Source organism: Xyrauchen texanus, chromosome 12 (assembly GCF_025860055.1).
Source record: "Xyrauchen texanus isolate HMW12.3.18 chromosome 12, RBS_HiC_50CHRs, whole genome shotgun sequence".
NCBI lineage: Eukaryota > Metazoa > Chordata > Actinopteri > Cypriniformes > Catostomidae > Xyrauchen > Xyrauchen texanus.
The window spans coordinates 37,886,711-37,910,512 of NC_068287.1; the positions used below are offsets into that span (position 1 = coordinate 37,886,711).

The window sequence follows — 23,802 nt, forward strand, 5'->3', positions numbered from 1 at the left end:
GCCACGTAGAATTAAGGCAGTTCTGAAGGCGAAAGGGGGTCAAACACAATATTAGTATGGTGTTCCTAATAATCCTTTAGGTGAGTGTATATAAGTTAAGCAACACGATACAAATCTTAAGGTAAAAACTTACACTACATCTGTATAAAATCACATTCTAATTAACATTTGCTAAAGATCTTAAAAGATCAGATTTACTAACACTCTAAATCATAAACTTCTGAAAGACATCTGCTTAATGTCATATTGACATCTGAGAGGAAATCATTGTCATTAATCACCCTCATGACATCTCAGATGTGTATGACATTCTTTCTTCTGCTGAACACAAATGAAAATATTTGTAGAAAATACAAATTCTTTGTTGGTCTACAGTATATAAGTAAATGTTGGTAAGAGCTTTGAAGCTACAAAAATTACAAAGGCAGAATAAAAGTAGTCAATAAGACTCCAGTGGTTAAATTCATGTCTTCAGAAGCAACATTATAGGTGCGAGTGAGAAATAAATAAGTAATTTTTCCTCTATATCTCCACATTCACATCTTAAATCAAATGAGATGCCTGTTTAGTTTCACTATCATTATCAATCTATTTCTCACCCACACCTATCTTATCCCTTCTTAAGACATAGATTTAACCACTGGATTACTTTTTGGAGTGTCAAGTTTCTGGCCAACATTCACTTGCATTGTTTGGACCTACAGAGCTAAAATATTCTTCTAAAAATCTTCATTTGCATTCTGCAAAAGTAAGAAAGCCATGTTTTGGGAATGGCATGAGGGTGAGTAAATGATGAGAGAATTTTTATTTGTGGGTATAACTAGACAATGAATATATAAATGAGGTTACTGTTGTAACACATTCCACTACAGATTACAGAATACATGCTGTAAAATGTCATTTGTAATGCACTCTGTTAGATTACTCAAGGTCAGTAATGTATTCTAAATACTTTGGATTACTTCTTCAGCACTGGTAGATTTTGTACTTGTTTTGACAATAAAAACATGTTGAAAATACATTCTCTGAAAAAACGAAATATATTATGCGGAAAAATATACTTCAGACTATGTATTGTTTAGCTTGACAACATGAGACAGCAGGCAAGAAACACAAGCACATAATTGTGTTTGCATTGTGTTACATTAGAAATATCCTGTTGGTCCGCTTTGTCTCACCAATCACATTTCATGGCAATTTAACTATATCCTTTAGAAAAATTTCCATCGTAAAATACCTCTGTGTCATTTCCATTCTTCACATGTTTTTGGAATTGCTCTTAACTAACTATTCTTACGGCCAAAATGTCTTTAAAATCAATTACGCGGCAACCTTTACCTCACAGGAAAATATTCACTCAACCAACCGGAAAAACGTGATTTTCAAAATACAGCGTAAAACTGTCTCCCTCGCATCCTCTACACACAAAAATGATAGGCGTTTCTTTCCATAAAGGATTTTTTTGGTTCACGGATTTCAAGTGAAAAGCTTGAGTCTGCGATACAATCTTTTCACCCGCTCCTGAAACGCATTTTCTTTCGTTTGTTTCGTGTTGGGGCAACAGGTGACATCTCTGTTACGGCTGGATATCGCGCTTTCTGAATCTCTGCTCAGTACTTGAACAATGATATATATATATATATGTGTGTGTGAACAATAGGCTACATATAGGGTCAGGGTATATTCTACCCAACATATTTATTAACGGCTCTTGTGTGGTTGTTCTCGGAATGTTTGTATGCAACTCTTTTTAAACGATGAAACGAGTGTTTTATGGGTTTTCATTCAATGTACTCGAAACATACAACATTAGATAGAGAAACAGGACGACCTTTTTTCATAGGAGAAGACAAATACGGAAAAGAACGAAGAGGAATTGATTAGCCCATTTTGATGACCGAAAGGTAGGTTTTCTGTTTATAAATATATAATAGGCTATATTTGTGCATAGGCTAATGTATCCCTCTGTAAAACCCGTCAATTAAAATAACAGTATTGAGCGAATTGCAGAATTTAAAGGGTCCAGTAGGCTATGTCTTTCTTTCTTTTTTTTCTTTTAATTAAAAAATACAAATATTTTTTTTTTTTTAAGAGTAGCCTACCCTAAACTGTGAAGTGTAAACATGAAGACACATAAAACTAAATGGTGTCTCGTGATTCAATTTAGCCTATAGGCTTGTCCAGATCTTTTGGTTCTTTGCTTTAGCCAATTTGTCAGTGTTTAGGATAAGTGTTGCAGCCATTGATGTGTGTAAAAATTGTTTCTTTTCAGATAATCTCCTACAATGGTCTGCACCCGCCACCTCCTGCTTAATATTTTCCTGATTTTGCTTGGTATTGCCGCACTGAGCATTTGCTTTATGCAAAATGGAGTGTTGAAAAGCATGAAAAGTTTACTAGAATCACGGTAAGGGAGTGCAGTCAATTCTTTTTTTTTTTTTTTCTCATTATATATCCTAAAGGTCTAGTAGACACCTTAATTCATTGGGATTTACAGTCTTATAACCGTTTATTTGGTTTTATTTATTTTTGAGTTTTCATTCCTTTGACTTTTGAAGTTATTAATGGAATATTCTGGGTTCAGTAGGCGCTATATTCAATAAAAATAAAAATTATGGTTACTCCAGGGATGCTTGTGCATCAGCAATAGACCCTTACTGAAAAGGAAAATATGATTGATTAGCAAATATCCAATCATGTATTTTTTCAGTGCAATCAGTTGCGCTTCCTCGGCTCTGTGTGCATTTAGAGAAAAGCTCTAGTCTATACTGCCCTGCAAAAGCAAAAGACCTTAACTCACTAGAGTGTGAAACTGAGAAAAATGACTTTAAAGTTTCTGTTTTGTCCAGACAAAAGTATTATAGGTAGGACTCCCAAAATTTCACAACTAGTTGCTATACAGAAGAAATGTTTGTATGAAAAAAATCTTGAGCTCACAATTGACCTTTGACCCTTGTTTGGCAGTTAATGTACTCTGCCTTTGTATCATGTGCCAAAAATCAGGAGTCATGCAAAGGCAAAAGGCCGTAACTGACATATAATCAATATTTACTTGCTGTTCACTATACTTACATCCATTATAAGAACACCTAACCAAGGTCTAGTCATCATGGTATTTGTTTTAAATTATATAGAAGACCTTTGGTTGTTCCTATTTAGTGCTATAATGATCAGGATAGTGCGGCAACACTAACACAGTTAAACAGTATAACAGATAAGTTACTTTGCAGTACAGTATGTACAGTATGAATAAATACAATACATATTTTCACAATAAAGATAATTTAATTATAATTGAATACAAAGGTATATGTATTTAAATGCAAGATATAGAGTAATAATTAATTAAACATTGGACCAATACATTAGAGATTAGAGACTGCTCATTCCAAGTTTTTTACTGCTCCAAATAAAATCTTACTGAAAGCTAATTTTTGAGATATCAACCTAAAATTTGGAACACAACTTGTCCATAGGTATATATGACAAAGCATTCTTGAAATACAACCATTTAAGTTTGGATAGTGATTTTCATGTCTATGCGAAAAACGGGGGAGGGGTGACAGTTAAAGGGTTAAACTTTGAAGTCCAAACTGCTCAAGATGGTCAGTCAACGAACTTGACTTGGATTACTACTTTTTAATTCTGAGATAATATAGACAGAGTATACCGAAAAAAAGTTGGAATTACTTTTACTATTTAGGTTAGCCTACTTTGTACGGACGTTAGCGGTAACCAACTGTAAAATCTGACGTGAACACCTGCAAGAAGGAAATATGGCTCAAACACGTATGGATTGTTGTGGATACAGCAGATGACGTGCATTGCTATGGATTATATCTTCTATGGATTATATCGGATTGCATGGAAAGGTAGGATGCCTCTGTATTTAATATTTGGTTTTCAGCATCTGATGTGAGGCGAGTGTCAGCGTCAACGTTAGCGCTAATTTACGTGACACCGATTAAATTTAGCTAGCTCGGGCTGTCACTGACATTGACAGATCTGAACCATCGCCCTATCACATCGCTATCACAGAGTAATAATACAAACAAGCAGTCAGCAGTCTACACTTTATTTCAAAGATGTGTCGTGTGTATGTTACGCGGTTTGGTGACAATAAAGAGCGGTAATCTTTGACAGTATGACAAAGCCAGAGTACAGTAACATCACAGCGGCACCGTAACATCTCTCTTGATGCCAGGCTGAAACAAAGTCAGAACACCTTAAACTCAACTTAAGCGTGCCGGAACAAAGGCTAAGAGCCGTAACAACTGTTACGGCGTTCTGCTGTGGTTTCTCGTATGGTTTTGGATGTTACGGTTGTCATAGCCCTTTAATTTCTTGTTAAAACAATCAAATTGACTCACGATATTTATTCACATGATAAAGGAGGTCTTGAATACCCCAAAAATGACATTAACTCATTTTTGACCAAACATGATGTTACGGCGTTTTGCCTTTGTAGGGCAGTATACACTTTCAAACAACAAACAAACCCACAATTCACATCGGGTTAGTAGATTAAAAGTTCCAAGTCAAAAGCCGATTCATTGTTCTGACGGCCACACTAACATTACTTAATTTAGGCGGGCATACACAAAATCCTAAGAAAGATTGGTGTGCATTATGCCCAAGACTGTACTTCTGTTTGTAACCACCATCAGGATGTATGGACAGGAGGACAACATTTTCCAAATTGGGCGTTAAACTGTGCGGAATGCTTGTATGTGCTCATTGCCAACCTGGATACAAAAAAACAAATATTCTAATAAAGAACGTCTTAATGTTTTTTAAAACAAATTTTACTAAGTAATTGCTGAAAATATATTGCTAAAATGTTGTTTCTAGAGCAATGTTTACAACAGCAAAGTCATTATATAAACTCAACATCTCACTGGAAACAAATCTAAAATGTCAATAAAATAAGAAAGCAGGGAAGGCTGTCATCAAGGGGCTGTGTTTGATGTCAATCAAACTGCGCACACATGGGTCAAGTGCAGGTGGACCAGTCACCATCATTGCTGCCTAATAGGGGTATAATGGTATGATAACTGTCACAAAAATTACCACGATATTACGGTTTCCCTGTATTTAGGTGCATTAATAATATTAAAAGCAGTTCGATATTTGATTATAAAATAGGCTATTTCTGATAAACACACAGATACATATTTCGGTTATAACCAATTCTTGAACTTTATTTTGGATTTCTTCAACTTTAATCCTTTAACTTTTGATCTTGAACATCAGGACACTCTGTTAAAAGGTTAAAAAAGAAAGAAAAAGAAGCATGTACAGTAGTCAGATTTTTATTATTTATTTAATTGAATTGTAATCATATCTAATGACAGGTTAACACTTTAAATATGCATTTGCATGCATTCAGTAATTTGTTGCATTTGTGATTTAGTTCAATTCTACAATACATACTGAAAATGTAGGCCTATTCTTCATGTGCAGTTTATTTTTTTGGCATTCTGCCACAGTTTCACAGTTTTTTCTTGCATTCATATGGTCAATAAGCCATCCATTTTGTAAACCCTATTTAGTAGGCTACACTGTCTTACAAATAAAACATATTATTAGTATTATCAAACACATTGGCCTGCTGTTGCGCTGCACTTAATAACTGCAAAATAACACATTTTCATACATTCATCTCCGCAAATTCAGTGGGGTTGCTCACGAAGATTGTGCTTGAGGTTTGAAGTGTTTCCCGCCTGAGCCGATAATTTTTGCAGCAAACATTAATGGTGCTTCGTGGGTCTTTTACATAGCCAAGTAATAAGAGACAGCTGAAATAAAGGTTCAGGCTCGCCCGGAGATGTTTGTATATGTTGCGCTCGTGCTGGACTTCTGATGTGCTCGTGATGCCTTTAAAATTGAGTGACAGTCAAATTTATTTTATCTAGCCAAGTTTATATGATGATGTGTGAATGTCGCAGATTCTGTCTTAATTAAACTGATTAGGATTTTAGAAAAGTTCTGAAAAAAATCTGCCTTTATCTTTATGCAATACCGTGAATGAGAATATTTCAACGGTATAATAACCATCCATTTTAAAACCGATGTATATAGTGAAACCTTGAAACAGTTACATCCCTACTGCCTACATGGCAGGACAATTGCGATGTTTATTTTTTAATTGGGTAGATGGTGAGGCATTTTGACTCTCTAGTCAGTCAGGGGCGGGGCGGGGCGGGGTGGGTGCCCTCAGGCATGGGTGATGTGGGGAGGGGAAAATATGATTTATGGTAATCAGTATTATGGCTCAAATGCTATAGATTGAGCTAAACCTGTATTGAATCTGGAATATTCTTTCAAATATAACATCATTGTTATTCTTATGATTAAAAAGTATTAATCAAATTAAATCTGATTGATTTTTTTGTTGTTATTTTGATGATTGACTTTGTTATTTGTTCAACAGGTTCAGCCCTGACCCAGACATAGTTTTCCATACACCAAAGTAAGTTAATTTGTATAGCAGCATCAGTGAATGGTCTTAATGGGATTGCATGATAAGAAATACAATTTTCCTTAAACTGTTGAGTTAAAACCTTATCAGAACTTCCCTCCCCAGTCCAAAAAGACAATTTATTGAAACTAACATCAATTAGTCTTACTGCAACTGAGCATCTACATATGTAAATGCTATTTACATGCTAAATGCTAATGGTTTGACTCCATTTTTCAGCATCAAACCATTTCTCAGTACAAATCGTTCATCGTGTCCAAGGAAAGACGGTGCACCTACTAAAAGACATGTACCACAAAGTCAGCTGGATGGCATTCTTAAAAGAAGAGCAGAGGAGTACAGGCAACACCAGCTCAGGTATATGCACCACTACATTATTGAGTTTTACCTTTCCTTTGTCTTATCATATACCTGGTTATCTTACATGTGTGAAATATTTAGGTCATACCTTTATCAGCATACCTTTCTTGTTTCGATATCTCTCTCTGATTGACGACCAAATTTTTAAAGGTTTTCTAGGAGATTTATTCCCCAATTCTTCATGTGTCTTTTTCAGGACGAGAACATCCTTTAACAGTCTTATTGTTGCACCAGCCAACTCTCCTCTCCAATATCCAACCACAGGTTTTACTGTATCTCCTCTCACAAAATCTGTGATACCAGGTCAGTATATCTGTTAGTGAACATCTGTTTAGGAATGTTATTTACAATCATAAAGAGATGCGGCCCATGTTAGCAGTAACTTGCTCCTCTGTAATCTACTTAAAATCCCAGAATCTCATTATGTAGCATTATAAAGCCTGTTACAAAAGTAAATAATATTATTGTTGGTCTTTGTTATGATTATAAGTGAAGTATTTATAATATTTCTAAACCACCATTGTTTAAGGTCTTGCTCTTCATGCACAAAAGAGGAAGGAGTATCAGGTTTGTTAAGAGGGGGGAAAATGTTTCTTCTGTGCTGCTAAATTGTGGTGAAGGGACTAGTATGACATCTATTCACACTTCATTTACTTTCAAAAACTATAGTGTTAAACTGGTGATTATTAGCATAACCTTGTGTCTGCTTGAATTACCTTTGCTTTCGCTTCAAAGGGTTTTACTCTTCAACTTTTAAAGCCTTGGTGTTTGTGGGTGTTTTTTGCAATATTGCACCGAAAATAGCCCTTGTTGAAATTGAGTTTCTCATGCAGGATACACTTCATATACATTAGATGCCATCATGTCAACAGGTGTTCCTGCATGTGAATGGAGGAGTGCTCTCCGTGGAGAACAATCTAGATGATGACAAGGTGGAAGGACAGGGTCAGAGTGAATTGAATATCTCAGCCACCAGTCTCTCACGCATCAATTATCTTCTGAGCAGAGTGACCTACACTGGCACTACTTACCACATCAGATCATCAGACCTGGGTAAGGAAATTCAGGAAAGTAATGATTGAACAGGATAACAGTTCAGTTCACAAAACTGGTGTAACCTGTTGAACAGCTAGATAGACTGGAAGGGCAACTGTGAGAGAAAGCTTTGTCATTGCCCAATGTATCAAAATTGTATAGTTGTAAATAGTCAAGTCAAGTCAGTTTTATTTGTATAGTGCCTTTCACAACACACATAGTTTCAAAGCAGCTTTACAAAAGATCAGGCTTTAAAAGACGATAAAACTGTAATGTCCATAATGTCGATAAATCATCATTGTGTAATTTCATCCTGGATTAACTGCAGAAGTTCACATAGATGCAATTGTCCTTGTTAATTGGCTGATGAAGGGTTTTGTTGGCAATTGTTAGTCTATGTATTCCATTTCAAGATTGTTGTCCATCAATAGACCAAGGTGATGTAGGCAGAGATCAGTGAGGTGGATCACAGTTCAACCTGTAATTTCGGTGAGATTCGGTGTGGTCCATCCTAAATCCAAGGTTCAGACAATGGCATATGACGTATCCCATGTTTTTTGGTTAAGGTTGGCATCAGTTAATCCTCTGAAGCCCATCATAATAGACTGAAGGGATGTTTGGCTGGCACCGGCTGCATTTAGTCATCATCATTCAGCAACACTTAGCAGTGGAGTCCAACACGAATAGTGTTTACATAAGACACATGATTGACGTGGGCGGCACAGTGACTCAGTGGGTAGCACTGTCGCCTAACAGCTAGAATGTCACCGGTTTAAGTCCTGGCTAACTCAAGGCCTTTCTGTGTTGCGTTTGCATGTTCTCCTCGTGTTCACATGTGTTTCCTCCATGTGCTCCATATTGTCAAAAACACATGTGACCACAACGCATTTGAGATATAAACGCTAATCCATCCTGTATGCGTCCCGGCATCAGTGAAGCACCTCCCCTCTCCTGTCAATCAACTGCAGTGCTCAAACACAAGGTTCAACTTTTAAGTGGCTTTAAAAGGAAATAACCATCCGATCTGAACATTTTAAAAAGCGGATACATACACAATCACAAGAGCTTCACGGATCTTCTTTAGTGCATCTGATATCAACACAGATGACAAGCACAAACACTTAAAGCTCCTTTAATACAGGTGGTCCACTAAAATAATGGATTAATCTGCTTGATATTTTGCATTTGTTGCCCTTTTTTCACGCTTCATCTTTTCTGACTTTGTTGCGCTTAATTATCATGCAGTAACACAGTCATAGTGATTGATGTATGTCATCATGAAATAGAGACCCGACCCTCCCCTCAACATCTGAACACAAGTGGTCACAGGAGATGCATTAAAGTGACCAGGTGTAAACACTGGTGTCTCATCTGACCACATGTGATTGGATCGCCTGAGATGCATTGCAAAACCAGGTTTAAACGGGGTCTTTGTGCAAGATGAATGTAAATGGGGAGACTTGTTAGTTTTTTTATTTTTTGTGTTATTTAGAAGAGTTTCTGTTATGTTGGAGTTTTGGGGGTTACCATTATGGTGAACAGTTGAGCTTGAGCTTAGGTTGAGGACAGGTACAGTTTAAGATTGTTCTACAGTATATTGCTTTACATGTTGAATTAGTGCTATGATAATCAAAGTATGGTGTTTCCATCTGGCATCGTTCAGCATGCAAGCATTCATTGTGCTAGCTAATTCTAGCAAGTACCTTTAGCTAGTTTTCCTCTACTTGAAGTATTGAAGATGATATTACCTGTTAATTTTAAGGTCAGCCAAATAGATCAGTTAAAAGTTAAGTACCATAAAATGTACAATTTAGCTTACTCAATATTTAAGAGTAATTAGCATGCACGTGTAGTACAAAATTAAAATCTGAAAGTTCTATTAACTTAAACTTGGGAGTTTATTAACAAAACAACAACAATACAAAAATATGTAACTGATTGCTTCAATTTTTGAGTTCTGCTAACTTATAAGGGTTTACTGTTACATCCCCTAGGGGTAGGACACAACACAAGTAAAGCGAGATATGCTCCCCGCACCACCGCCAGACCAAAAACCCAAGAAAATAACAATCGTGGATCCAATCATTTGTTTTATTGGTAATAAATACCTGGCCCAAAATAAACCAATCTAGAAAAAAAAAAAATATAATAAAAATAATTAACCAACCTGAAAAAGGAAAAAAAAAATACAAGTAAGCTAACGTAATTTCACTAACAAAACCAGAACAAACTATCAAATAAACAGGTCAGGTCATTCCTACAAACCTAACTGCAAAAAAAAAAAAAAAAACATATTCAAACAAACAAAATCACAGTTCTCAAAACTTTTTTTGTGTCTTTTTCATATTTTGTATCTATTGTCAAGGAATTTTATGTATATGCACTTACATTTATACAACTCTTAACATTTTTTGCATTCCCAATAATAAACAGCTGGTGTTTGAACATATAGCACAGAGATTTTATAAGCACACACTCAGGAACAGTGAACCACCATCATAAAGGTGGAGCAAATGATTGGCAAATCAGCTGGAAAAGACAGACCAAGTACACTCACACACAGAGACACAGAGAGAACAATATGGGCTGAAATATGTGCCACCAGAAACTGAATTTGAACCATTTATATTTGAATTTGAATGGCTAAACTTGAATAATTGCATTGAAAATCTGAATTTGAATCACATAATTTGAAATTGTATTGTTTAATTAAAATTGAATTTATTCAAAAACTGAATCTGAATTGTATCATTTGAAATTGAATTTATTCGTTTGGAACTGAAGTCTAATAAAATTTGATCCTCACTGAAAATTAAACTCTCTATATATCTTCACATTCACTTCTCACTATTCAGATTCAGTTCTCAAATTCAATTTCAAGTTACTGAGACAGACATCCGGGTAGTTGGAGGATGAAGGAAGAGCAATCGAGCGCAGATCGATAGATAGCGTTCATTGGCGCACAGGACTCCTCTTGGGCCAATCAGCACCAATGTTTTGGAGCACAGTACGTGACCCGCCATGAAACTATGGAATTACGATTGTGTCAATAATAATGAATGTAACTTTATAAAACTGAACGTAACTTTTTCAGAAACTATCAAAAATATTCCATTACAAAAGAAGAAAAACACAATTAAAATGAAAAAAATGAACTCAGTCGCACGAATTTAACAGGCTCTTCAAATATGCTTCATTTTTTGTTAATGTTTTTCAAAGATTCGTTTTAGCAAATCGTGGATTCTGAATACATTGCCACAGATTTTGCTTACGCTTCGCAGTTTATCGTTTGCTGTTTTGAGACAAACCTCTCGTGGGGGTGGGCTTAACAGTGATCTACTCTGATTGGATAGTGAACTTTTGATGGACAGGTGCTCTCTGACCCGGATGTACAGACGTCACTCAGTGGCGCGCATATTGGAAAGCTCTCGCGGTGATTTGTTGTATTACTTACTAACAATATGTAAATAATATTTGACCTATAATTATATAATTTTATATTATATGAGACCTTCGATCGTCTAATAATCGTCTTCGATCAGTCTGTAAAGATGAGCTCTCAGGAGAGACACGGAGCGGCATCATCTTCCTCCTCCTCTTGTTTTTTTTTTTTTTTTTAATGCAAAGAACAGGAACATACAAAAGAGAAAGCATACGTACATCACATAATATCAACCAAAACAATAAAGAAGACAAAAATAAATAGAAAAAAAAAAAAATAATTAAAAAAAAAAAGATAATAATAATAATGTATATAACAATAAAAGAAGAGGTAGGGCCATTACATCACACAAAAATGTTCACATGAAGAGATCAAATGCAGTGCAGATTCTAACAGTCCTTATGGCTTTCTTATTAGTAGATACTGAAATCAAATTTAGATAATTTTCTATTTCTTTTAAGAAGACAGAGAAGATAGGTTTACAGTTTAAAAATTTGCATTTGTGAATATAGAATTTGCTTAGGAAAATAATTAAATTAATAACAAAACAGACATTTTCGTTTGTGGGGTCTGAATCAAAATACCCAAATATAATGTTTCTCATATGTATTGAGAAGCCTGGCAAAATCTTACACTTGATAAAAACATCAATATCATTCCAGAGCTTCTGAGTGTAATGACACGACCAAAATAAATGAACCACTGTTTCATCAGAATTCACACAAAAAGAGCATGTTAGCTCAATGTCAGATTTAAATCTTTGTATACATTTCTTAACATGATAGAACCTGTGTATCAACTTAAAGGAAATTTCTTTCACTTTATTTGTGAGAATGAATTTCTGCTGTAAAGACCAGATTTTTTTTCCAATTAAGGTTACCAAACAAATTATTCCAAAAGGAAATAACAGGTGGAACAGAAATCAAATCCTTAAAAAATAAAGATCTTATAGTTTTTAGCTTTCGACTCTGAAAAACAGATTTGACCAACAGAAGTATCACAAGGTTTAGGAAAGGATGCAAAAAGCATACATAAACCAGAGGGAATAGCACCCATTACTGTAGCAAATTCTTTTGGGGTTACTGGTATTTGGTATTCAGAAAGAAATTCTGAATATCTGAATAAAAGACCTTGCTTATTAAACAAATGCTCCACTCCTCCTCCTCTTGTCCTCAAGGCAGCTTGAAGTAAGTTCGTGTTACTGAAGTAACCAATAACATCGATAAAAGTTTTATTCATGTAACGTTACAGTGTGCAACAGTTCTGGCTTTATTTTGCAAATTTATTGTTTAACCACTTCAGCTCTGCAGGATATTTTAGAGAATTAGGCATATCTGAATTTAAAAGAGCGTCCTGCCCACATACATTGGAGTAAATGGACAGAAATTGTCTAATTTTACAGAAAACACTCTAAATTTCAACACAGTGGTGGAATATTGCATATATTTTATTATATTTATTCACAATGTTTTGATAAACACATATAAAATATCATATTTTTAATAATTTTTTTATTGTCATTCACAAGTTTGCAATGCACTGATGTCATGTTATGATGTTATGTAGTTTGATTGTTTGCTCTTTTGCACAGTTATTATATTCAAGGACGTGTCAATGTAGACAGTGCAGATATCAAACTGGTCTTCATTCTACAGCAAGGCAGAAATCTTGGTGCAGATGCTGCATCTGCAGCTGTACATAACATCCTTGAAATTCTTAACCAGTCGTTCGGGAATACCAGCACAAGGCAGGGTCAGCAGCAGTCCGTTCAGCAGTCGGGGCAGAGTCAAACAGTGGACCAAGATATGGCCAGGTTTCAGTTTTGCAGTCATGACAATGACAAAACAGCAACATTTTATTTAGCATGCATTTACAATACAACAATAAATTTGCAAAATAAAGCCAGAACTGTTGCACACTGTAACGTTACATGAATAAAACTTTTATCGATGTTATTGGTTACTTCAGTAACACGAACTTACTTCAAGCTGCCTTGAAGGACAAAAGGAGGAGGAAGATGATGCCGCTCCGTGTCTCTCCTGAGAGCTCATCTTTACAGACTGATCGAAGACGATTATTAGACGATCGAAGGTCTCGTATAATATAAAATTATATAATTATAGGTCAAATATTATTTACATATTGTTAGTAAGTAATACAACAAATCACCGCGAGAGCTTTCCAATATGCGCACCACTGAGTGACGTCTGTACATCCGGGTCAGAGAGCACCTGTCCATCAAAAGCTCACTATCCAATCAGAGTAGATCACTGTCAAGCCCACCCCCACGAGAGGTTTGTCTCAAAACAGCAAACGAAAAACTGCGAAGCGTAAGCGAAATCTGTGGCAATGTATTCAGAATCCACAATTTGCGAAAACGAATCTTTGAAAAACATTAACAAAAAATGAAGCATATTTGAAGAGCCTGTTAAATTCGATGCGACTGAGTTCATTTTTTCATTTTAATTGTGTTTTTCTTCTTTTGTAATGGAATATTTTTGATAGTTTCTGAAAAAGTTACGTTCAGTTTTATAAAGTTACATTCATTATTATTGACACAATCGTAATTCCATAGTTTCATGGCGGGTAACGTACTGTGCTCCAAAACATTGGTGCTGATTGGCCCAAGAGGAGTCCTGTCGCCAATGAACGCTATCTATCGATCTGCGCTCGATTGCTCTTCCTTCATCCTCCAACTACCCGGATGTCTGTCTCAGTAACTTGAAATTGAATTTGAGAACTGAATCTGAATAGTGAGAAGTGAATGTGAAGATATATAGAGAGTTTAATTTTCAGTGAGGATCAAATTTTATTGGACTTCAGTTCCAAACGAATAAATTCAATTTCAAATGATACAATTCAGATTCAGTTTTTGAATAAATTCAATTTTAATTAAACAATACAATTTCAAATGATGTGATTCAAATTCAGATTTTCAATGCAATTATTCAAGTTTAGCCATTCAAATTCAAATATAAATGGTTCAAATTCAGTTTCTGGTGGCACATATTTCAGCCCATAGAACAAAGCACAACAGCAACAATGAACAAAACAAACACGGGATGTTACATTACACTGTATGTATTGTATTCTTTTACAAAATATATATATATATATATATATATATATATATATATATGTTTTTATTATTATTTAAATGTTCATACTGTATTATGGTTTTATTTTTTTATTATATTGTATTGATTGTTGTATTGATTATTTAGGTATTATTGGGTAAAAAGGCATAAATGAAACATTATTAAAAAATTAGTATGCAAAATCTTGATTATCAGACACTTAAAAATAAAACAATTGTTATTGGTAATAAAAACAATATCCCTCAATCTCTTTTATTTATAGCAAAATTTCAGCTCTGTTGTTATGCCTTTTTATCTATGCAGGATCCTATCATTACAATTTGCTTAATGGAATGTTTTGGGTTCAATACAAGTGAAGCTCAATCGACAGCATTTATGGCATGTATTCAAGAATAAGACTAATGAATTTTTTTAACCAATTAAAATACAGTAAATGCTGCATTGCAATCATGTGTTTGTGTAAGAACATTTTTGTCCCTTTTTGCAAGATTTCATTAGAGCAAAAATATGTATTATCCGTACAGAAATTCAAGTACTGTGATTGTAGGGATAAATAGATTGTTTTGTATTTAATGCTGTACATAATGGCTGTAAATATTATGGCAATAAATTATGCTGTTTAGAATTGTTCAATAATTTACCTACTATATTTATCAAAGTCTGATGTGCATCTAAGTTGTATTAAATGCCTTTTCTCCCTAGTTCATTTCTCTTTTGAGAACTATGAGGCCACATTTCCTATCATGATTAGGAGACCTACAGTCCCTGTTCTGTACGACCCAGGAACAGGTAAGAGACATCAAGACATTTAAAAACGCTACATATCAGCATCTATTAAGGAATCAAATATCCTGTTGTATAAATGTCTGTATTTTTGCAAGTACAATGAAAAAAAAATTATTATTCAGAGAAAAACAGTTTTGATAATTGTATTATTATTTTTTAAAGCTCGCAAAAGAAATAAAACTTCCATCTCTTTCACTATTTCAATACAGATGTTAACTCAAAAGTTACCATAACAACCAAGACCTTTCTGAGGTATGTGGAGTTGCAAGTCCTCATTGACAGCATTCGGAAGTTTTACCCAAAAATCAAGATCATCATTGCAGACGACAGCCTGAAGCCAAAAAGTGTGATTGGTGAAAACATAGAACAATACATAATGCCTCCTGCACAGGTAAACACTTTTCTCCACCAGCTTTCTACTTTATGTACCATTTCAAAATACTGTATTCTGGATTTAGAGTATGTTTTCAAAAAAAAAAATTATATGCAGTTGATTTATAAGCAGTTGTTGTATGACTAAGAATGTATTTCTGTATGGCTCTGGATCAAATAGTAAAAGTGGTCCACATTCAGTCCAATGCTGTTAGTTGATACATGACTGTTGATGACTATTCACTGCTCTGCTGATGATTATTTGGGTCCCCAGGGCTGGTTTGCGGGCAGGAATCTGGCTGTATCACAAGTCAGCACCAAATACTTCTTGTGGGTGGACGATGACTTTCTATTCCTGAATAAGACACGGATCGAGAGCTTTGTGGAGATTATGGAAGCGATTCCAGAACTTGATATTGTAAGCATTGGAGCATTTTAAGAATTGTATTTATTCATGTATTTGCATGTTTTTAGTAAATTTGATCTATTGTGAGTTAAAGCATTTACAAAATAATATTTAGTAAAATCTTGCTTAAAGCTCCATATCTTAAAAATCTCCTTTTAAAGCTTTACTACAGAACTTGATTTTTAAATTACAATTTACAGCCTCAGTGGACAGTTTACAGCCTCAATGGACAATGCAAGTGAACCGTAATCAGGGTTGGGAGAAACAAAATACATATAACATGATTATGTATTTAAAGTACAAAATATAAGTAACTGTATTCCATTACACTTACAATTTATATAATTGGCATTTAGAATACAGTTACATTAAAACAGTATTTTGATTACTGACGAGATTACTTTGCTTTTATTGTTATTTATTTCATTTAATATTTAGTCCTATCAGATGGAAAACATCTATACATATAAATTATGCGATCTACCAGTGCTGAAGAAGTAATCCAAAGTATTTAGAATAAGTTGCTGACCTTGAGAAATTTTACAGAATGTATTCTGTAATCTGTAGTGGAATGCATTACAAAAGTAACCCTCCCAACACTGACAGTAATACTACAATAGTGTGTCCATGTGCTGTAAACAATAAGACTGTGATATAAAACACATAACGAGAATTCTATAATAATGGGGATGAAATATACTTAAACATAAAACTAATATGGAAAAATATGCAATAAAACAATTCCAATAATTTTCTTTAATCGTTTCTTTGAAAGATATAATAGAGAGTTGTTTACACGCTAAATAAATTAATATGTAGATTACTGTGCTATGAACTCGGCACGTTATAAATAACTTGAGATGAGCATACATTCATGGGGAATGACCTTTCTACCTATGGTGGCTTTTAGATGTAATTTAAATAGTCTACTCTGTTTAAACATTATCTGTTAAAAGGAAAGTGACACATCAACTTGTGCATTACGACTGGGGTAAAAGAAATAAGAAAACAGTGACACACAAACACATAGGGACACACAAACAGGTGTCTCAAAACTGCAGCAATGTTATAAAATACTCAGAACAAGTCACCAAAATTGGTAAGCATGCCACAGTAACTTCACCGGCAAACATAGCACCAATGGTAAACACATGAGTAATGTTAAACAAGCCTACCTACCAGAAAACATTTCCAAGAATTTTAGTAAGTAAACAACTTCGCAACATACACATAAACAGCCATCCGGAGACTGATGTCTTGTCACTGCTGTCCTGAATGAATGAGTGAACAGCCAAAACTTCCCCAAAGAATCTTGCATAGTGCAGCTTTAATGAGCCATATATTTGAACTGCTTCAGGTAATGAGCTAATTATATTTTTCCCCCCTCTTTCTGTTTAGGTTGGTGGTGCGGTATCAGGTAATCAGTATTATTTCAAATTTGAGTATGACGAGGGAGATGAACAGGATGGCGGCTGCCTAAAGCGCATCAAGAATGGGTATCATCAGCCACTTGCAGGCTTTGATGGCTGCTTTTTGGTTGATGGAGTTGTCAATTATTTCTTGGCTCGGACGGATGCAGTGAGAAGGGTTGGCTTTGACCCTTTCCTGAAACGGGTGGCTCACTCTGGTGAGTGTAAAAACATTATCCCAACACAATCATACGAGTTGATCATTCAAGTATTCCTCTTTAATTTGTAGCTCAATTCAGAGTGAGGACCTGTAGAGTCTTATTTCTAGAAACGTAGAAGCCTACCTACTTTTTACTAATGTGTACTAACTCAGTGGTTTTCAAACTTGTTGCTGCCAAGAACCCCTAAATATAATGATCACCTTGCGAGGGACTCTCTCTTTGCAAGTATATCTGTCTGCGTCCAGTGTGACGACAAGGAACACCCACTTCACGACAACCCCCGATAATAAAGCGATTCTATTGGATAAAATAACTATTGCAATCGCTATTTCATTCATGGTATCTTAACTGTGTATTAATTATTATTTAAATTATAGGCTTTGTCACATCATATTAATAAACTGAAGACAGGTAGAGCGGAACGTTCTCACTCGATGATCATGTGCTACACAGACTTATCTGTGGTTACATCAGCATCTTTACCCAGCAAGTCGATGGGAAAATGACGCAACTTTTTTCCTCATGGCTTTTACTTCATATTAATTACACATGAGAGTGAAATAATATGTGTTGTACTCTACTCGTGAACTTTCCTATCTGCATGCAGATTTGACCATACATATGTTTGACAGTACAGTGACTAATCATATATCTTATGTTATGGAAATGGAACACTTAATTTGCCAGCCAATAAATACGCACCTGGTAAGAGTTGGTTATATTGCCTATATGCATTGTAAGTCTTTAAAACGGCACCCATTGAGTGTTCGCCAAGCGAGGTGTAATTATTAATTAATTTGATTTTTTTTTTCAGCATGGAAATTCAAATAGTATGACAAAATATGTATTTATTATTATTTTTGCAACTCAAGAGCAAGCATAAATTATTTTTCTCATTGATTTGCTCCCTGCAATACAGGCAAAATGTATGATAAATAATATGTTGCCTAAATGTCAACATGTTCACTTACTTAGAACTTGTTTTTAATGCAACAATATTTTAATACATATTTTAGAATCCATTAATCATATTGCTTTTGTTTATTTATAAATGTATAACAAGCATTTTCGCTGTGTAATCGCAGAATAACGCAAACACCAGCGCAGAACTATAAATGCAAACCAACGCAATGGCCACTACGCGGAGCAAACTCTGTAGATTCGAATCAGCCTTAAAGCAGTTCACTGGTTAGTCAAAGGGGATGTAACTTGTGGTGGGGATGTAACTTGTGGTGGGCATGCCTTGTACTAGTCTTGCTGGACGCAAGCAGACCCTTTTCCTTATTTGAGAAAAACATTAAACCTGATATTATAAAGACACGTTGTTTGCAAAAGTAAATAATTGGCTTTTATTAGTGCCATTTTATAAGGACATTTACTTTTCAATAAGTGTGTCTTTATTCTACCATAGTAATGCAAGATGTTTAAACCGAGAGAAACATTTTCAATTAAAATTGTATTAATTTGTATGGGCATTTTCACAATAAATATTGTGAAAAGCAGCTTAAAAGAGGTTAATGAAGTACCGAAATATTTTTTCATAATATATTAAATTCTACGCAGGTTTGTTTTTATTTCTTACCATTTAAAACTATGGCTGTCAATAGAAATAATCACTGTCATACCTGTCAACACTCCCGTTTTTCCCTGGAGTCTCCCGTATTTCACACCCATCCCCCGACCCTCTCCCGTTTTGTTATTTATCCCGGGAAACTCCCGTAATTGGTACGGCCCAATCCCCGTTATATAAATAATCACATCAATATATTATTCCAAGGTTGTCCAGTTGCCATATCTTGTATGAAACGCATCCTACTCACACAATCGACACATCATACAAATTTCAACCCATTTGTGACCTTAACATGGCAACCTACAACCCAGACGCGGGAAGTTGAATCAAGCATCACTGGTAGATGGGACAAGAGTCGGCTGGTGCTCCGGCGAAAAAACTAAATATAGCCTACACATAAATTGAACAACAGCTGGAGGGAAGAATTTCATTTCAAATCTCGAAGTCATATCGACAATGCCCACGCCCTTTGGAAAGTGTTGCACTGATTTTAATAGCAGACATGGTGGGAAAAATGACGTTACTCAACATTAAATCACAATGGCGCAATTTGCATGTATTTAGCCTGCCACTGCCATCTAGCATAACCCCCCCCCCCCTTTAACCCCAGTTCGAAAACCCCAGTACTAACAAACACCTTAGTAGAGCAAATATGTTAGTGCATTTAGACATATTTTTTAGGCGAATTAAAAGAAGCCTGTTTTCCCAGAAAATAGTATATACCCATTTAAAACTATAATGGTGCAGGTTTCATGTGCTGGCATTAGGGCTGTAACTGGTGGGGTGAAAGGTGGTAATGATTCTAGGGGCCCAAAGGTACAGGGGGACCCAAAACAAGTTAGAAACTGTATTTTTTAATTGGTAAGGGGCCCAGAGCAATTTACAGTCAGGGGGCCCAGAATTCCTTGCTACGGCCCTGGCCAGCATAGTTCTCAGCCAGGGCATCTGTGAAACTCTCTCAGAACCTCTGTGTTTCCACTGACATGCCCAGAAAAATTCTTAAATTGTTTAGTTATTTAGTCCCTAGACAACAATTTTCACATAAAATCACTGAACATGTATGGACGACATACTTCTCAGTGTTTCATGACATAATCTTTTTTTCCTTTTCATGTCTCTCATCTGCATTCTTACCTGTGCCTTGATCTTCAGAGTTCTTCATGGATGGACTTGGACAGTTGATGGTTGCCTCCTGTCAAGGCCTCTCCATTGGCCACCAGAAACATCGGGCACGGGGGAAATATTATTCCTACAGGACTCAGAAGAAATCTGATGGAAGGAATAAACTTAATCATCATTTCTTCAAGAACTATCTGAAATATATCAAGTACTGAAGGCCTTTTGTCCCCTCCTTTGTCTTCTGTCCTACTGAAAGTCTTTTGTCTACTCTTAACAATCTCCTACTCTCATTTACAAAATGCTTAGGAAATGTTGTTTAAAAAATGTAGAGGTTACCAGCCTTATTTTTAAATGAATATTACTAACTGCTATATTCCTAACTGCTAAAATAATATTCTGATTAGTGAAAGTCATCCTCACAGTTTGTAGTTAAGAATATTTCTTATAAGACATTGCACAAGCCAAGCCCAGGATGAGGGCTGATATGTACTGTACCGTTTTTACAGCAGTTTTACTTTTTTATACAAAAGATTTCTTGCAAACTATATTTTCTCTTTGATGTCACACAAGCATGAATAATAATAATAAAGAATTAAACAGTAAGAATCCAGAATTAGTCATTAGTGTAGGCTCTATTCAGTAATAAGTTGGCACAGCAAATATTTCTGCAAGTATGGAAGAAAATACAATCAGCAGCCTGTCAATATTAAGTCTTTTCTGTTCCATTAGTAATGAGATGTTGGTTTGAAAGTGCATTCTGACCTCTGTTAAAACAAACAGCGTCACTGTGTCTGCATTACTGTTGTTTAAATAATAGAGTATATTCTGCTAGTTTGTGTATGTAAAAACTGATAGAGGTCCTAGGTCCTAGAAAACAAAGAACGCTTAGGACAACCAACATATAATCTCTCTCATATCTGAGAAAATGGACATACAAACTTTCTCCAAAAACAACATCTCTACCTCAAGAACACACCACTGACTGAGAATTGCCTCATTGTTATTCCACATCTGTTTCTCCTTACCCTCTCCCCTTCTCCCCCTCCTCTCCTTTTATAGTTCAGAATCATCCCAAACTCGCCTAATTCTTACTTGTGAAAACCACTTTTTTGTATTTACACAACAAATCTGACTATACATGTTTGGTATAATTTAAAAGGTCTCAGTGTAATTGGTGCGATGTTCTCACTTCCCACAGCAGCCGACTTAGTTATAATAAAAATGTTGTATTTAGATAAATTATGTCTCCGTTTTTGGGTTGTGTCTTCCAAGGGTTTTCAATGTACTTTTAGGACCTAAAACCTCCTGAGTCATTGAATTTTATACAGTCTATATTCCTATTGTCTACCATTTGCCAATTATGTTTATTCTGGTCTGGGTACTTAAAGGTGTCAGAAATTAGATTTTTATTTAATTTTATAATGTTCATTGAGGTCCACTTTAAATGTTAGTGTGAATGTTTTTTTATTAAAAGTACTCATAATCTAGGAATAATTGGTCATTTTCTATCCACTTTTTGTGCCTCCGATTCAAATGCTCTGTTTTTTGGGGTGTGTTTTTTTAAGACATCAGTGTAAATGCTCACTGCTGAGATCGGGTAACATCTTTGCTTGTGGATAAGTGTAAACGTCCCCACCATTGCACGTATGTGGAAAACTTTGTATGGTTAAAATATGACAATAGGAGGAATTCATCCATACTTTGAATTTGAAGAATATTAACCCCTCCACAAACGCCCTGGATTCTGCAGTCTGTGAGAACGTGGTAAGTAATCACTCTAATTTATGTTTATTCCTTGTATATTTGTGTAATATGTTTTACTTTTATTCTTGTTTAAACCAAGACGTGACACAACGGTGTGTATCTTGTTACATAGTTGGAGCATTTTCCAATGGTGAATAATTTCTGTGTTTTACAAATGCTGAGTAAAGCATGACAGTACCAAATAAAGTGTAAATACATGGTGTGATCACATTTATAACTGTGAAAGGATACACTTATTGTGCAACATGTAATCGTATACAGGATACATTCACAGGTGTTTGTCGCACTGCCGTTTGTCATATAATCATCTTTCCTCATATATTCAGTTTAGTGACAAAGGCATACATTGTTCATTACAATGAGTCATGTTTTCATTCAAAAAAGGAAAGAAATTGTCTAAATATATTGATATCAATGCTCTTTATGTACATCTTGTGCCATCTTGCCAACAGAGCAAGAAAATATATCCTGCTTAGAGATCCCTGTGCATTAAAACTAATACACGAGCATCTAAAATCACTAGGATCAAATCAATTACTCAGTACACATCTAACAGTCTGTAACATACGAAGCAAAACAATTAACATGGATACTCAGCCTTGTTTGTTGTCAGGTCCAATATAAACTCAGCAAAAAACGAAAGGTCCCTTATTCAGGACACTTTTTTTTTTTTTTTACAAATCCAAATAACTTTACAGATCTTTATTGTGAAGGGTATATGTTTTCCATGCTTGTTCAATTAACCATAAACAAGTAATGAACATGCACCTGTGGACAGGTGGTTCAGACACTAACAGCTTACAGACTGTAGGCAATTAAAGTCACAAAAACTTAGGACACTAAAGAGACCTTTCTACTGACTCAGATAGTTAAAACACCAAAAGAAAGATGCCCAGGGTCCCTGCTCATCTACGTGAACGTGCCTTAGGCATGCTGCATGAGGACTGCAGATGTGGCCAGGGCAATAAATTGCAATGTCTGTACTATGAGATGCCTGAGACATTACATTTACATTTATGCATTTGGCAGACGCATTTTTGGCAGTGCAATTATTACAGGAACAATCCCCCCGGAGCAACCTGGAGTTAAGTGCCTTGCTCAAGGGCACAATGGTGGTGGCCATGGGGTTTGAACCAGCAACCTTTTGATTAACAGCCCTGTGCTTTAGCCACTACGCCACCACCATTCCTTTCTAAGACAGCGCTACAGGGAGACAGGAAGGACAGCTGATCATCCTCGAAGTAGCAGACCATTTGTAACAACACCTGCACAGGATCGTACATCCGAATATCACACCTGCAGGACAGGTACAGGATGGCAACAACAACTGCCGAGTTACACCAGGAATACACAATTCCTCCATCAGTGCTCAGACATAGGCTGAGAGAGGCTGGACTGAGGGCTTGTAGGCCTGTTGTAAGGCAGGTCCTTACCAGACATCACCGGCAACAACATCGCCTATGGGCACAAAACCACCTTCGCTGGACCAGACAGGACTGGCAAAAAGTGCTCTTCCCCGACGAGTCATGGATTTGTCTCACCAGATGTGATGGTCGGACTCGCGTTTATCATTATCGTAGCAAATATTCATTAAAATAAACATCAGCCACTCTTTATTAATTTTTTTTTCTCACTCTATTATTTTCCAATTCATGACCTCTTTAAGGGGAATATGCAAGAGGCTCAGCAGAATTCTGTAGCCAGATTAACCCCATGGTGTTGTGTGTTATAAACAC

The 23,802-nt window shown here is 35.6% G+C and overlaps 2 protein-coding genes across 3 annotated transcripts in view; both read left to right on the forward strand.

Moving 5' to 3' along the window:
* Positions 1-1,616: 1,616 nt before the first annotated feature.
* LOC127653356 (beta-1,4 N-acetylgalactosaminyltransferase 2-like) lies at positions 1,617-20,950 on the forward strand. The gene is made up of 12 exons (XM_052140026.1): positions 1,617-1,904; positions 2,273-2,407; positions 6,434-6,472; positions 6,701-6,838; positions 7,038-7,144; positions 7,371-7,408; positions 7,714-7,894; positions 15,119-15,205; positions 15,412-15,593; positions 15,849-15,992; positions 17,379-17,607; positions 20,336-20,950. Exons 2-12 carry the CDS (start codon positions 2,286-2,288, stop codon positions 20,515-20,517), a joined length of 1,449 nt encoding a protein of 482 aa, XP_051995986.1. The 5' UTR covers positions 1,617-1,904; positions 2,273-2,285; the 3' UTR covers positions 20,518-20,950.
* Positions 20,951-21,930: 980 nt separating this feature from the next.
* LOC127653101 (beta-1,4 N-acetylgalactosaminyltransferase 2-like) overlaps positions 21,931-23,802 on the forward strand; it is a 48,720-nt gene continuing 46,848 nt past the window's right edge. For both annotated transcript variants that reach the window (XM_052139622.1, XM_052139623.1), the window contains exon 1: positions 21,931-22,066. The gene's annotated coding sequence lies outside the window, so the exon portion shown is untranslated. The remainder of the gene's footprint in view (positions 22,067-23,802) is intronic.